Below are 17533 nucleotides of genomic sequence, written 5' to 3'. Positions count from 1 at the left end.
AGGCTTATTTTAGATCATTCTCCATTCCCCAGAGAATTACGGATGCTTATCCCAGTAAAACAAAAAGGCAATCCAACTGTTTCAGTTCTGAAAAATAAACCCCTGCGTTTTCATTTATCTGGAAAACACAGGTTCATCAGAAAAGTGAGGTAACCCAATTTACTCTCAGAGAGCAGAGAAGAAAATGAGAGAGCCCTTCCTAGGAAAAAAGCCCTACACGTTTACAGACTAAAGGACAGACTGGTGGATATTGGTATCTTCCTGGAAGGGATGGAATTTAAGAATAAATAAATCCATACTGAATGAGGAAAACACCCAAACACAACAACAAATTAACTTCTTCTGAGACTATATATTTTGGGGCTGATAGACTAAAGAATCTTTTCCTAAAATATGTTCTCACAATTCCTTAGAGTAAGAGCAGCACATGCATCCTTGCAGAACCACCTTCTCTAAACTGCATGGCAAATTATGTTCCCTAGAACATGCAGACGAAGCCCTTCTACATTTAAAGAATGCAGATCAGTTTCTATGCTCCAAAATAACCCTTGGCCTCACAACAAAATGGACACAATCCAATTACTTCACATAGTTGAAAAACTTGTCTGCTGGCAACTAGATGAGGTCACCAGTAGCCAGAGCCTCATGCAAACTGGAAACGGACACCAGCCATCCTCACAGCCAGGGAAATGCAAGTCTTGAAACACTTACGGAAAGCGGTCATAGAGCATGTGCAGACTGGAGTGGAAGTCAGCAAATCCCCTCTGACAAATAAAGCAACATTAAAATAAAAACAACTTGGAAGAACAGAAATATTTATATTTTGATGTTGGCTTTTAAAGTCAACTTATAAAGGTTAACGGTTAAGAACCCATTTTGTGCACTGAACAACAGAAATGAAAGAAAAATGCTTAGTTTGGGGTCAAAAAAAACAATGGAAATCATTGGAATTCTTCATTCTTCCCACTACTCTCCCAGTTTCTTAGTTTACCTATTAAATTAATGTTTGCAAAACTTCACTAGTGGACAGAAGGTAAAAGTTTGTTTCTGTACCTCCTGAGAGAGGCTTAGTTTCTACATTAGTGTTGTGCAACTATCAATGCGGTTCTCTCTTGTGTTTGGCAACTCTCTTAATTTGACTTTCTGTAAATGAACCAGTAAGTTTAAGGAAGGAGATATTTTCTCCCCACACGAAATTTGAAGAAACAGTGGTGAAAATGAGTTTATATAAGTAACAACAGATCAGTCGTCAAATGCACATGCTCAATTTCGTCAATGAAGAATAATTTCATGTTCCTCTGCCTTCAACAATACATACAATATTTTCTTACATGTGCTCTGGTCTTTGTAGGCATATTTATACCTGACACAATTTATCCAGTGTGCTGGATATGAAAAGACCTTTTGTTTTTCTTTTTTTTTTAAGTGCATTTCTAACCTCTGTTATCTTCTGCATCAGCTGCAGATAGAGCCAGAAAAATCTCATTCTGAATTTGAGGCTAATGATGGAGTACTGGCTCTTGTTCTGTAAATATTAATGGAATTTGGGGGGGGGGGGGGGGGAGACAGAGAGAGAGGAGACCGGGGGAGGGGCAGGAAAGGCATGAACATGCATTTAGAGCATGTTCTTAGGACTCCGTGGCTGTGCCAGCCTACAAAAGCCAGGCACAAAAGAAGAATCCGGGAAAAAGCAAAACCTGCATGATTTTGAGCCAGAAGAAAACCAGAATATGAACCAACAACTGGACAAGCTGCAGTCCAGTGCCTAAAGATACCAAATGTGCTAAAGAGAGAGAAAGGCAGCCCTAGAAACTTTGTAGCTCACAGCCTCATTTTGTACTGACTTGACCTTTGTCCAGAGTCATTTCAACCTTGCTACCAAGTTAAAAATTATACCTCCCCTTAGGTGGCCATGATCTCATTGTCATAAAGTTGTGTCTATTGCTTTTCCTGTATATGGAATAAGCAGTTCAGTGAGAACTGGCACTTAATACACCTAATAGGTACTTGTAACAAAATACACAGGGTAGAAGCAGGATACCAAAATGAATAGTGTTGATCGTTTCTTTACTTTAAGAAGGTACATTCTGGAAGATCCATGTAAATTAGGAAAAATTACTTTTGTGCACAGTAGCCATAATGCCAGAAAGAGAACACTGTAGTCTGTGATTCGATATACAGAATAAAGCATGATGAAGTAACTGAACTCCAGGAAAAGATCAGACTTGGAGTGATATTGCCAGTCAACTCCACAAGGTACTGAAGCACAGGGCTCAAAAGCAAGTGCACGTGACAGCATCACTCCCTGTACAGCCACCTACCAAAGTCTTTTAGGTAGTTGGAAGAAAGTGAACTGTTGAGAAATCTCAGAGTGGTTGGGAAGACATTTGGCCTCAGCAGTGCTGAGAGAAAGAAAATCCAGAAAAGCAACTCTGCATTAGAGAATCTGTATAAACCAGCAAAGGATAAACTGTTCCTGGAATGTTTTCTTCAGACAGGCCTTCGTTTCAGTGTCAGGATGGGTGGATTCAGGCCAAAAGGTAATAGCTTTAACTCTAGAGCAGAAGGGAACTGAGGCAGACAAAATGACTTTAACGGGGCAGGAAGCGAGTTGGTTAAATTCAAGTAGAAATATGTTAGTGCTCTAAAACTGAAAACCATATCACAGGATGTCAAGTAAACCCATTTAAATCTCAAAGCCTCCTTAAAACATTCCTTACTTTCTAATTTTGAAGGACTGAACAAACTAATCCTCTAAAAAATAAAAAAAGTCCAAATGTTGGGTTTGGGGTTTTTTTCCATCTTCAGTGTAAAAGCTGGAAAACTTGAGGAAGAGAAGTCTGCACTCCAAATGGATGAGGGACATTGGATGTTGGTCTGGGATCAGTCCAAATAAGAGGCTTGGCAATGCTATAAATCTTACAGTTAGAAAACAAAAGAACCTTGAGCAAAATTCGCCCTTCCCCTAAGCCTTTAAAAAAAATTCCACCCCTTGTGAAAAATGATACACTGACAGCTGAAAAAATTCACCATCACCCTTCCCATTTCCAGGCATACACCCAACACATATGGACAACACCTGTACAACAGTTCCCACACACTGCTGCACTGAACTGCTTTGCTACCGATTTAGCCAGGTTGTTTCTACACAGTAGATAACATCACCGGCCGCGGTAGTTAAGTGTCTTTACAAACTGTAATAACCAAAGCAAAAAACCCACGACCAAAGGCATATTTGGTTCTTTAAAGCAAATGCACACACCAAGCACAACGGGGCATGGATTCCTAAGTGCCACTTAGACACAAATAAACAATAATCAATATTGCTGTGACTTGAAAGGGAAACAGCATGATAATGAAAAAAGGAAAAAAGCCATCTAGATTATTTGAAACTGGAAAAAATAATTACAATTTACTTTTTTAGCTGATTTAATGCAAATATTAAAGAAGCACTTCAACTGGAAGAACAGAAGAGATTTCAGAAAACTTAATGATTGTGCAGATTCAAGATATTCACGATGCAGAGGAAGAAAAAGTTGTCTCATAAAACATCTCTGAGCTAGGAGTACACTGAGTTTGAGACCTCTACCAAAGAAGAAACTCAGAATGACAGTGACAGACAACACAGGGTAAGGGACAGCAGTAGAAATGCAAACGTTCTTTGAAGAGGACAGGTGCTGCCAGACTTGGCGCAGCTGAAAGGAGTAGGGAGTGCGTAACAGAGGGGTCAGCAGGTGCTGGCACAGTCAACTCAGGATTCGGATAGTATAATTTACTGTGTTGCATTTTTTGTCCCAGACTAGACAGCAGCTTTGCTGGAAGGAGAGGGAAAAAGAGGATTACAGAAATAAACATAGAGCACAGTGACATGAAGTACATTTAGCTGGACAAAAAGGCAAAGCTGAGTGTAAGCAACAAAGCAGATGAAGTATAAAAGACGGCAAGACTTTGGGTTGGGGATGAAAGAAAAGCTCTAAAATCAAGAGAAATGGACAAAAATGTTGGGCCACCCTAAGCAGAGAAAGATTTCTGCTAAGGATGTCAGAAAAGGAAGGTGACAACAAATTTAAGGGAGAAAAGTTTGGAATAAAAAGACAGAGTTGTCATTTGGGCTTAGCATCACTCCCAGAAATTCAAAACCTAAATAATCCTAAAGCACTTCCTCAAAAGAGAGAAAACAACAATAAGACAGAACCAAGTGACAAGAAGAATGTCTTCAGAGCACAAAGAAGAGTGAGCAAATTAGTCAGAGAAGAGCAACGTATCAAGTAACACTGTGACAGGCAGGGCCAATAAGCACCTGAAGGTGAAGACATGCTCTTGAGGAACTGGCCAAAAGGGCTCTTAAATCTTGTGAAGTGAATTTCAATTAAGTGTAAAGAACAGGAAACAGAGTGAAAATAATTCTTAATCAAATTGGAAAGAGGCAAGATAGAAAGGCCTTAAACTACTGCTTGACAGGTTTAGAGATGATGGGTAAGAAGGATGATGTGCCAGAAGCTTAAATCAAGACTGCTCCCTGATGATGGAGAGAAAGCCATACCTGTTTAGTGTACAAAGGCATGAAAGAAGGAAGAGAAGGAGTAAGGAATCAAACTCCTCCAAAAGCAGAGGATAGATTATAAACTTCAACCTCTTAAGTTCTGTCTGAAGCCCTACAGTAAGACTTGCTCTCCCTCATTAATATTCAATTCAGTAATACGAGTAGATTCACAGAGCATGGACCTGCTGCTGCTCTCTCAAAAAACACATGCCAGCAACTGAAGCAACAAATGTTGAGGCCTCAATGCACACTTTTTCCTTTAGTGAAGAACAGAGCTACCCAGTTTAATACTGGACATTCAGATATTTTGTAACACTCTCCTTTTCCACATGCTCATTTATCAGCACATTATTCAGATTTACTGCCTGTCAGCAGATGTCACACCTGCACTGCATGAGAAACTTTAATTTCTTTCTTAATTTCCATTATTATTACGGAATCTATTTAATTCAAGAGTTAATACAGAGTGTCTTCAAAAACAATAACCAAAAGAAGCATGGCTTGAAACTAACGCAGCTACAAATAATCATCATTCTTTTATTATTTGTCAGCACAACTCTCCCTTCCATTTATCTTTTAGTGGTATTAGTACTTGGGTGCAGTAGAAACCAATGGAGTTGGACAATTTAGTTCAGAAAAGACATTACACTGAGAAATAGGAAATCATGCTCTTTACAAGACTGAGAATAGCTTTAATCCTGGACCCAATATTTACCTAAATACTGACCTTGAATAACTCAACCTTTCCATCTTCCTGTCCCCATCTACCCCACTGTAGAGTTGTGCAGATTTGTTAATATTTGTACAACACTCTGAACACGTTGAACAGAACGGATTACAGCTATTACGGGACAGGTCTCCTAATCCTTTCTGAAGCAAGTACAGTAATACAGTACTACTGTTAAATTAAAAAGAAGAAACCCTGAACACAAATAGGATGTTGAAGTGCTATCCTTTAAGGCTTTGCTCTCTGCCTACATATGAAACTGTACTATGGTATTTATTTCTCTAAAGTTTTAACGTGACAAAATATTTTACAAAAAACTATGATAAAAGCTATGTCCTTCTTTTAACAGTTCAAAAGTTCATTTAAAGGCATCATCAATCTCAATGACAGCTAAAATTTGGCAATCTGGCTGCCCTGACCAGTCAGTCTGCACCATACTGTAAAATTTTATTAGGACCAAACCCTGATTTCATGATCACACAGGCCACAAAGACACAGAGATGTTGTTAGCAGCTATTCACCAGATAAAGCAGCAGCCTACAGAGAATACTCCAGGAAGCCTCCGCAACTCTCTCTGCCCAAGGAATGAGCTTTCTATGGAAATAGCGGGCAGATTCATGCATTCTTTAGTCTCTATGCAAAAATTACAATGTGGTCGAGTCTACTATTTTTAAAGGGCTTCTTTAAAAATAGCAACTAATTGACAGACTGGTACTTAGGCAATCCACTGGGAACAAAAAATATTTTACTGTTAAATTATGAAAACAAAACCATTAACTTACATTTTTTTCCCTTTTCACTCCCCTGCAAATTTTAGCATATTTTAATTAGTGTTAGTTACCATAGCTACCAGAAGTGTACTATCTTTGAAGTCAATTTTATTAAAATCCTGAAATTCGTATTTCCACTGTATCGTAGAGTTAAGCCCACACAACATTTACAACTGTAACTGGTGCTATGTTGTGCCACATACGTACTAAGACCAAGAGCAATAACAACAGTGTAAGTCGCCTGTATGTCTTTTTATTAGACATAAATTACTTGTGACTATATAGGGTGAAGCAAAAAGCATGTGCAACTGAGGAATAAGCAGGTCAGTTGAGGACATAAAGGACTCTCCCCCGCCCCCACCCCCCCCATATTTATTTCCAGAATAAGCAAAGTGATACTGGAAAATATAACTAAATATAATTCTTGCACAGATAAATCTCAAGCTTTTTAATCTCTTTCTACTGGCCCTTTATGCTGTTGATGACATTATAACCATCACCACTATCATAAGGGTTACTCCCAGCCACCACTTAAAAGCTACGGTTTTAAAAGTTCCCAGAAGTTTTTCACTTTAAGCTTTGAATGAATGAACCATACTAAGAGTTCAATGCTGAACAAACAGAAATGACACAGAAAAACTCCAAAAGTTGTGCCATTCCGAAAGTATTAAGCCATTCATATCTTAGATATGCTTCTACAGTAGAATTTAGAAGGGGAAAAAAACCCTCACAACTCTTCACCTGAAAAGAGTTAAAAATAAAACAGATATGGATCAAACACAAAATGAGTGTGGAATTTAGCTGTAAATATTCATTATGAATACTGCCACACTTGTATTCAGGACTATATTTAAGAGTCCAATGTAGTAACTCTACTACACAAAATGATCTGGTGAACCTCTGCACAGAGCCTGATCTCTCCCCTGCTGAAAAGGTAACACAGCAGTAGCACGCCAGTTCAGTACCTGACAAAGTCAGCCATGCACCTCAAATGTCACGGTAGAAAGTTAACAAAAAAAACAACACCACCCCCACCCCCCCCCCCAAATAGTTTGAACAGGTTACTTCAGCCCTGCCTAACCTGCTGGGCTTGGTTTCTCTCACAGTGACCACAGAGGGCCATTCACGTGGCAAGACCCAATGCACAGGTAGTAGGCAGACAGCGCAGTCAGGAAGAGCTGGGCTTGCTGCTCAGGGGCAGTGACATACAAGCTCGCCCATCGGTACTCCAGCACTATCCTAGCAAAAATCAAACAAAAAGTCTGTGAGGAACCATTACCACTACTGGAAGGTTTCATACAGCCTCCTCCTGGCCCTTCTTTGCTCATGGTAATACTTCGGATCACCCAAGAAGCAGCTGCAGGCATTCTGATTGCTTTCCTGGTGCCACTTCTCCCCAGGTCCCTGTCATCCACCATATGAGTTGCAGACCCCGATAGGGGTCAGACCTAACACTTTCTAGGAACAGAGAGTTAGCAAACGCTGTCCCTACCGCAACAGTCTACAGGCTGCCCTGGGAAAGGAAACGTGACATGTGGACAATGTATGAACACAGGATGGAGCGCAGGTACACGTGGCCACAGATATGAACTGCTCTACATACTCCAAGTCCCCATGCTGTCTGAAAAGCACAAAGAAGAAAAAAACCCCACAGATGTAAGCACAAGGCAATAGAAACAGCAATAAAAGTGCTGTTAGTTACACATCAAGACCACTCCCTGGCCTAAATGTGGTGTATGAAATAATAATCAAATATCTCATCTTGTAAATTTTCACTATTTCCAGCACTTGACTTCCATTAGCTACCCATCCGGAAGAAGCCTGCTTCAAGTTCTTAGTGTGTACCCACCCTCAACCTTACTCGAACTTCAAGTCCTAAAAATCATTTAATTTAAAGTTGTTCTGAGAAGAGAGGTTTTACATTTTTCTGAACTACAGAGCAAAATACCTTGCCATGAGCTGCACAGGCTTTTAAAGATTTTAAAAATTGCTTTACCTATTTTTGTAAGAAGTGGACCGTAACATTTTATAAAGGGACAAGAAAGAATACAGATGCACACAGGTATTAACATGCCTGCAGTGGCAGCTGGGGAATTACTGTGAAAATGTGATGGGGATGTGTTTGTTATGATTGTGTGGGAGGTAAATGTTAAGGGCAGCAGCTAAAGAAAGCAATTATTTACTGTAGTCAGTAAAGAATGCCTTCAATTAGAAGACTGTCCCTATTACCTTAATACAGATAGCCCAAAGGAGTGAACTTTAAAAAGTCCCTGAACCTGAGTTAATTCCACCTCATCCTCAGCACTTTTCCAAAACAAAAAAAAAGGCTCTAACAAGGTAATCTAAGAACCATGTGAGCTCCTGTAAGGTACATATGCTTTTAGACAAAATTCTGCTAGTTGACTATATTGGGCAAGTGTGAAAAAGTTGCAAGGGGCACAAATATTTCTAGAGAGGGATCAGAAAAACAGTGTTTCAGCATTTGAGGAGAGGACAGAAAAGAAGGGTGCGGGTGATCAGAAAGACAAACTCAAACTCTTCCTGAAAAGCTGTCTGTTATTTCTGTATTCTCACCAAGACAGACCAGTTAACATGCCACCTCAAAAACAGCTATATAGGGAAACTCTAGTCTGCTGAGCTACATTTTCCATTCAAGAGGTAAATAAAATAATTCCTTTATTACTACATAACATCAGTTGCCTGTTAAACAAATGCTTGACTTGTTATGGCACAAACCATTCGTTTTAATATGCTTTCTACAGTTCAAAGTTCTAGAGCTGTCTTAGTTGGGGGTCAGCCTTTCTGGTCTTTGGCTAACTTTTGAAAAAGCTGAAGGCTCCCAGACTGACACATACCACCACCACCACCAGCAGTTCCCAACCATGTACACATAGACACAGGAAAGGTATACAGCCACTCAGAGTTCATCTCTCACTCTGCTGTAACACTACTACATATTACATCTTACTGCAGTTTTTCAAAGAAGACAGTATTTCTCAAGTCTATCACAATTACTTAATGCTGTGCTCTGAGCAGGCTCACCACACTTCCTTATGATTTATTTGTGATACTTTTACAGCAGTGCTCTCTCTTCTGCAGCCACGATAATATTCCTCACAGGTGTACGGGCTTACAACTATCCAACCTCACCACAAAAGATCAAAGAATTGCTTCTAGACTCTCTCAAACAAGGACAATTGTCAATTGTTTCATGAATGAACTCTTTACACAACCAATGCTCCAATAAAACTTTATACTATGGGCATAAACATGTACTTACCCCTGTGAGAACTCCTACTTTACAACAGTAGAAGTCTGAAAAGTGGCTGAATTTCCTTAAACAGAGGAAAGGAAATCCTTCTTCAAAAGAAAAAAATCATGAATCTAATACAGGTCTTGTGTCTCTGTTCCTCCTCTATCCCTTCTTTTTAGGTCACCAGAAAGAAAAACCAAATGGACCTATTTCTCAGACTGTAGTTTAACCCCCCTTGCTTGGGAAGTGTCTGATCATGAATATATATATATATATATATATATATACACATTATACATATATATATATATATATATGTACAACTTTGCTTACTTGAGCAGCCTTGTTAAGTCAGTGTAAGAAAACTGGTCACCATTCAAACCATAACAGGATACTGTTCAGGCTCGAAAAAAATAGTTACACTTCCCCCCTTTATTCTCTTTTGTTGTTTGTTTAATTTAATAACTGTACCATGACTTTGATCTTGTTCCTAATGGGGAAACCTTGGACCAAAGCAGTAAATCCTTGAATTCACTGATGTGCTAATTTGTACAGGTAAGGATTCCTTCCAATAAATTCAAAATCAACTACATATATTGTACATATAAAAGCAACTTTATAAACGCTATTTACCTTAATAGGGCAGGCTGGAATCCTTTAGAATGCAAAGTTCTATACTAGTATGTGAAACATTACTGCAGACTTGTAAAATTACTTTTTTTAACTGAATAAGCAGTTTGCATAGTATCAGACTTGTAATGTTTGCCATGAAAAGTTGTCATAATCTGTAATAACACAAGTTGGTCACTATAAACTGAAAATTGTACTAAGATGTCTTCACGTAAGATCAACTTTTCTCACATGGCCTTAACCATAATAAAAACAAACACCAACATGAAAACTTTGGAATGAAAGTGACAACTTTAAAAGGAAGTAACCCTTTGTATACAACAGACTGTGTAATTCAGCTATGGTAGTTTTATATGGTGCAGGCTGAAAACAAGCACAGAAGGAAGGATTCATTTGGCGTTCAGGTGAGAAGTTTTCCAAGCATGCAGATTACAGATCTAGCCAGATACATTGAGATGTGACAGATGTAATAGAGATAGCTGTATGTTTCCCTGTGTTCCTGGCTCAGCAGGAGAATTTCCTTTAGAAATTAAAATCTCTGGGGAGCAATTAGTGCAAGCCACTAACACAGGTAACAAGTCTTGTTCTCTGGAGGAAACAGCATATATGGGTTTGTTCTGGTTCAAGACAGAGGAAACAAAGAGAAACTGTACAGAAGAGCACTTCTCTTGGGTACAAACAGACTCTGTCTGCAACAAGGGAAATGACAAAGTAGGCACACTTTCAGCTAGAAAACTGAGGCAACCTGGTAGGCTCAGCATGTAAGCAAAATACCTGTTCTTTAATATTTCTCTTAAATATAACTCTTAAGTTATGCTAAGAGGTACATGAACAGACAGAATACTGCTGCTGCAGTTCCCAAGTGAGAAAGAGGAAGGTGAAGTTCCATTGGGATGAATGCCCTTGAGAAGAGGCCAAGCAAACCCTGAATGTTGACCCTGCAGTCTTCCATGGATGCGATTAAGTAACTTGCAAGAAACGCTTCATATCGCAGTATGTCCCTGCTATAAACAGGGTAGACAAAACACAGGCTGGCACAGGACAACAAAAACTAAGCAGAATTCACTTCTCTGCTAGGCTATCTTATTAGTTCTCCTCAGCACCTGGAGTGGTAAATATTCAGAAATCAGTAATACTTTACTGGGAAATGATACACATTTGCCTGTTTCTTGTTCTTTCTAGGCACTCATTTATGGCCACAACTAGGCACAGGATAATGGTAAAAGTCACTGTCTGAGTCAGGGACCAACTGGACTACCACCAGGCTGAGCTGGTTTAAGGCCTGCTGTTCTCAAAACTAAAGTTAAACTAATACTAGTTTTACCTGACTAACACAAAGTTAACTCTGTTTAGATAGCAGAACTCAGTGTTACCTTCTCCAAACTCAATACTAGGGGCAGAGTTTTTTAAGCCCATCCCACATTTGGGGAAACAGACACAATGAGTATTTAGCCAATGTCCTCTTTGCTACACAGACTGACATTTCAAATGGTCATTTCCATCTTTTAACAGCCTACTGGGCAAGTCTGTGCTAGCCAGTAATTTGCTACAAACAACATCAAACTTCTTTTCTGCATCAACTCTGCTTATGGCAGCGTGTTTCTGTGGCCAGAAGGAAACTACAGAAAGTCTTCATGCTGCCAAAGAATCATGATTTGAGGACACACAAAGCAGAAGTACTATCTGAACTCTAAGGACTGTTAAATGGACAAAATACGGGTTTATTTCTTAATCTACACTTTAATTGGTCCTCTTAGCTACAGTGGCATTCCTAAGTTAAACATGAAACAAACCAAATGTAGCAAACCCAAGCTTAACAAGCGTAGTATCTGAAGGTCTGGTTCCACTACTGCCTTCCAATTTGTGAAGTCACTTAAACTAACAAAGCGGATATAAACCAGTACCTCTCTAATTTGGCAACACGCTGCCAAGCTGCAGAGGTACATAAATGACTCCATGCACTATAAATACACCGCCTATGAAAAACCTTAACTTTTTTTTTCTCGTTTGAAGTTTGTGATTTCACCCCGCCGCTGCGCAGCGATGGGCACAACACGGGCTATTTCAGAAACCGCTCCAGACGAACACCACGCCTCGGAGCCCACACGGGAGACTTAGCGCTGCCTCCCCCCGCAACGCACCACGACCCCTTCTCGGGCCTGGGCCCTGCGGGCATGGAAGGAGGGACCCCCCCCCTCATCTCCCGCCCCTCCGCGGCCCCCGCCCGCCATGTGCCGCCCGGGCTCTGAGCATGTGTCGGCGCGATGCCGCCCGCTCCCCTCCCCCGTTGTCCCTCCCTCGCTCCCCCACCTCAGCGGGGTGGGGGTCGGCATTTGGGGCTTCCCCAGGCCCGGCCCCCCCCACACACCCCTTCCTTGGCCCGGCCCGCCCTCACCTGCCAGCGCCAGGATCTGGGCCTTGTGGAGCAGTAGGCGGTCACCCCACTCCGCGGGGCTCTCGTCGTCCTCCTCCGCCTCCTCGGGGTTGCGGTACACCGTGTAGACCTTCTGGTTGTCGAAGTCGAGCTGGGACGTGGGGCTGAAGTCCTGCACGCAGGAGACGGGCAGCGCGTAGCAGACGTTGTCCTCCAGGAACCGCACAAAGGCGTACATGGTGCGGCGGGCAGGCGGGCGGGGCGGCCGCGCCGGTCCCGCGCTCCCCAAGCTGGTATTGTTCCTCAAAATCCGCCTCTGCGCTCGGCTGAGCTCGCCTGGCCGCGCCGACACACGGGCAGCCGGCGGCGCCGGGCAGGCACGAGCAATCCAACGCGGAGCGACGCGAGCCGGGATGCCGCGGGGGGCGGGCCGGGGCCGGGGCCGGGCGGAGGCGAAGGGCCGCGGGAGGAGCAGCGCCCGCCCGGAGAGCCGGCCCCGGCCCGCCCGGGGCCCAGGCGGAAACTCCCCTTCCGGTGGCCCCTCCGCTGGGGTCGGGCTCCCTGCCCGGCAGGCCCAGACCTGCCCCGTGTCGGCTGTGGAGAGTGTCGGTGTGGTGGCCGAGGGGCTGTTGGGGTACGGCCAGGCCGGTGTCTGCGGGTACCCGCCAGGCACCTGTATCGGAGCAATGGCTCCCAGCCCGCCGTCCTGGCCATGGCACGGCTGGGCCGGGTGGGCAGACAGATCCTGGCAGAGGTGCATACTCTCTGCTCCCTGATGCTCAATCTCATCCCCAGGAGAGGTCCCATGAAGCTCTTTCTCCAAGTTAAAAATTCCTCATGCCTGTTCCAGAGAAACAGGCCTTCTGGTTCTGTGGAAGTGATGCCCCACGGGGAGCTCTGCTCGAGGCTCGCCAGTGCTAGAGTAATCAGAGGGCTGAAGCACCTCTGAGGAACAGCTGAGAGAGTTGGGGTTGTTCAGCCTAGGGAAGGAAGACTGGGGAGACCTTATTGAGGCTTTTCAGTACTTTCAGGGGCATATAAGAAAGATGGGGAAAGACTTTTTAGCAGGGCCTTTTGCAGTAGAACAAGGAGTGATGGTTTTAAACTACAAGAGGGAGATTCAGACTGGATGTGAGGAAGAAATTCTTTACAAAGGGGGTGGTAAAATACTGAAAGCGGTTGCCCAGAGAGGGGGTGGATGCGCCATCGCTGGAGACATTCAGGGTCAGTCTGGATGTGGTTCTGGGCAACCTGATCTAGTTGAAGATGTCCCTGTTCGTTGCAGGGGAGTTGGACTAGATGAGCTTTGAAGGTACCTTCCAACGCAAACCATTCTATGTAGGGAAAGGGTTGGAGGGATCTGTGAGCGTCCATGTGAGGAGAGGAGACCCAGTCCTTCATGGCCAAACAACACACAACTCTGCACCCATCTGCCAAGTATCAACAGAATCTGAACATCTGGTTTTAGCAAAAGGTCTTCAGGGCAACGGAGAACCAGCTGTACTCAGTGGTATGTCCAGTGGTGACTGCCGGAAGAACATGAAGCTTCCCCTCCCTCCCTCAAACAGCACAAAGTGTTGAGAGATTTTGTGCAGGTGTGCAAGAACTACCGTTAGAGACCATGCTATTTTTAGCACAAATTCCTAAGCTTTTGGAGACACATGCTGAGTATGAATATTTTGAGCTTCCTGTATGAAAAAAAGAATAGTGTGGCAACACTGCTTATGGTTCACAGCAAACTCACCCATGTTTCCAGTGCTGAGGTCTGTTTTACCCAGGCAGTCTTAGGAACAGAACAATAATACATGGTGAACTATTTAAAGGCAAAGGAAAACATTGTAGAATGACTAACAAACAGCAAGAGTGATGGCCATCATCAGTGTTTGTTTTTGTTTGCAAAAGGCCAACACAGAAAGAAACCAAAATATATTATCTTTTCTCCTTTATGTATCCCTAAGTGTTCGCAGTACTATCTGTACCCATTACATTGAGTTTAACCACACTGAACTTGTTTTTCCTAGTTATCTTTTATAGACCTCCTGGTACACGGGAACAGATCACAAGCTGCAGAACCTGAACTAAAGTTTTGACTGAGCACTGGCACAGGTTGCCCAGAGAGCTTGTGGAGTTTCCATCCTCGGAAACTCAAAGCCAACTCAAAACCAGAAGCCATCTGGACATGGTTCTGGGCAACCTGCTCCTGGTGGCCGGGCTTGAGCAGGGGGCTGGACAAGATAACCTCCCAAGGTCCCTTCCAACCTCAGTCGTGCTGTGAAGTATCAGAAACTTACAGTTATGCCCAGCAGGCATCTGTCTGTCTCTTGAGCAACACGTGAAAACATAAGGAGTACATACAGGTATAGTGAAGCCAATTTAAGTATTTCAGTAACAAGCTGTAAACTTCCCAGACAATAATGGCAGCTTTATTATTTTGGCAATTACAGAGTTTAGTAAATACTTCAGTTTAAGATTGGGGATTGAAATGGCAGTACTTTATGTTAACAATAAAGTATTGCCAGACTGGTATGTAATTACAGGCAAATATAAGTCTGCTACAAAGTATGGGTGACAAATGCATCCTAGTAGCTAGGCTGCAAGGGAAATGGAAATTCCAGCAAAGATTGTGTTGCTGATCAAACAGTAACAGCTGCTGCAGCGCTCCTGTCTCCCTACCTCATGTTACAATAGAGGTAAAGGGGGCTACAGAAACACAACAGAACAGACTGATAGCTGGAATTACTCCATGGACACTGTTAAAGTTACGTGAAGGACGATTTTGTCCCACTAAGTTCAGTGGCTAGTGAGGGATTCGGTACACTGACTCTTACCAGGTTTGTATTTCCTCTGCAGCTGAATTCTATTAGCAGCATCTAAGACTGCTGTCTAGGGAAAGGAACACAGAAAAATGGAGAAACTGGAAATAACAGGGGAAACAAAGAGAAGCTAAGGACTCAAAAATTACATTGACATAGAAGGGGAAAGATCTCTTCAGGTATCAAAAAGCCCTGAATAATTTGCCCAAATAAAACTGAAAGACTTGTGAAGTGTCATAATTTTGGGGGCTTTTTTGTGTATTTGGGTTCTTGGTTTTATATTTTTCTTGGAAAAGGAATGCTCTAAACTGGAATTTGCATCATTTTACATTTGAAGGTTCAATTACAGCAAGGGCTCTAAAGATCTTTGTATCATCAGCAAAAAAGAAGGTATCAAATCCTTTAGAAAGGCTGTTTCACAGCTCCCCACTGAAGGACATTTTTGGGAACAGATTAAGGGTCAGGATGATAAATGCATGTTTACACTTGGTCCCTAGCACACAGGTTGAGCCAGAAGGCATTATAATGCTAAAGTATAAATAATGATCCGTACATATTTCTTCTGCCTACAAGGAATGGTGTTAATTTCTATCTTTATAACCTATAAATAATCTGCACTGGTTATCTGTGAAGTTGAGGAAAAGATCCATTTAAGCACAGAATGAAACACAAATGATGTCACTCCTTTCGTTTGGACCTTTCCCATTTCTACTAAAGGTTAGCCAGCTGTTTTTAACACTCAGGTTAGCTTGAGGTTTAAAGATATAGAGCTATTTTAAAGGTGTAGATTTTAAAAATCATTGTGAAGGGAATTATTGGATCCTCACCACATTTAAATCCTCTAGCAAGTCCAGCCTTTTAGAAACAACACAACCCTGCTGAGAAGTAGATTGTCATATCTTCCAAATACATATGAAGCTTCAGCTTAAAAAGTAGAAGTGTACTCCAAGAGTCAGGAAACCACAAAGCACAGTCCCAGCCCTCGTGGGACTCCCGAGTGGCTGTTTCTTGGAACACTACCTATATTTTGCTGCTGTTATTTTTCTTGAAAAGTGAAAAAAGTGTTAAAGCCAAAGCTGATGCCTGCTGGTTTGATGTGCACTCTGTATTTTCACTTAAAGATACCAAACAAAAAGCTAATAGTACCAATAGTAGTTACACAGGTGCTAAATCTCACAGCAAAACATTGAAATTAGGCTCATCACTCACATGACTTCTGTTTTTGATACCAGACTCCCAAGGGGCACCCTCCTGATTTAAATCCATAGTTGAAGAGATTCCCATTTTCTTTCTCTGTTCAAGTGGAGGTGCTTCACTGCTAACATTGACTACTTGGCAATAACAGTACACTGGAATCCATACACATTAAATATGCAGTTTAGAAAAGTATTGTTTTCTTGTGAATTCATTCTCCAAGTAGTGCATTTCTTACACAATTGTTTTCAAGCTTAAATATACCCCACAGGGAAAGAGATATTCCTTCTTTTTTTTTTTTTTTTTTTGGCTAAAACTTTTTTAGGTAACACTGTATTTTAACAACGGCATTTAAATCATAAAGCTTAAAGAATAACTCAAATGCACAAAAACTGAAGACTGTTCAAAGATTTATGTATGTACAGACATGCAATCTACTCACAACCTGGTTAATTTTTACCAAGAATATAATCAATAGGGTGGTCAAAACACAACCTGTGTTCCGTAATACCTCATTTTTTATCATATGGTAAAGTGCCAGCAAGTAATTTCTGAGTATAAGGCAATATTCTTCTGAACAAAGTCATATACAGCTTTTAGGGTTTTAGAGATAGGGTGTTTGGAAGGCAGGGAACCTACTAGCTAGAGAAAGAGAGCAGGGCAGCCATTCCAGAGGGTTGTTCCCCTTTAGATTTTAAATCATTTTTAAGTCTCAAGATACTGTTGCCACGTACTACTTTCAGTGTCACAATGATTACATATACCATTGAAACAAAAAAAGTCCAGTTCCTGTATAATCCTAGAAAATGGACAAGAAAATATTTGTCCTCATATATTATTTGATCCTAGAAAATGGACAAGAAAATATTTGTCCTCATGTATTATTTCCATAGGACTCTGATACCAAGAGAATAGTATGGGAACCTAGATTGCACAGATAAATTCTTAAGATTTAATCTTTTGAAATAATGGCCTTCGACCATCCTCAGAAGAGAAAAGGCATCACTGCAAATTTATTCAGTCCCAATCCCTGAAAGTGATCTAACCTTTCTTGGGGCTGAGGATAATACTTAATCATGTTTTACATTAAACTCTCATGTCCTGACGGAATATTCTTTCAACGAAATAAAACCTCAGGAACACTTTATGGATCCGTTGGCATAGGAGACACTTATTTCCCAGCTGGTATATTCTGTAGCATGAAAAGGTAATGATTAAGCCAAAGTGAC

The 17533-nt window shown here is 41.7% G+C and overlaps 1 protein-coding gene across 9 annotated transcripts in view; it reads right to left on the bottom strand.

Annotated features, from left to right (window-relative positions):
• The window catches only part of BEND5 (BEN domain containing 5), a 977708-nt gene that overhangs the window by 375624 nt on the left and 584551 nt on the right, over positions 1–17533 (bottom strand). The window contains exon 1 of one of the 9 annotated variants that reach the window (XM_065673383.1): positions 12319–12746. The exons of 7 other annotated variants lie outside the window; for them this stretch is intronic. In XM_065673383.1, coding sequence (XP_065529455.1) covers positions 12319–12535 — 217 coding nt within the window. In that variant the 5' untranslated portion in view covers positions 12536–12746. Of the gene's footprint in view, positions 1–12318; positions 12747–17533 lie in introns of those variants that run through there. One more of the 9 variants, XM_065673386.1, reaches the window with a different exon arrangement.

Source organism: Lathamus discolor, chromosome 3 (assembly GCF_037157495.1).
Source record: "Lathamus discolor isolate bLatDis1 chromosome 3, bLatDis1.hap1, whole genome shotgun sequence".
Taxonomy (NCBI): Eukaryota; Metazoa; Chordata; class Aves; order Psittaciformes; family Psittacidae; genus Lathamus; species Lathamus discolor.
Note: the sequence above shows the minus strand (reverse complement) of the source record. Positions and strands in the feature narration are given on the sequence as shown.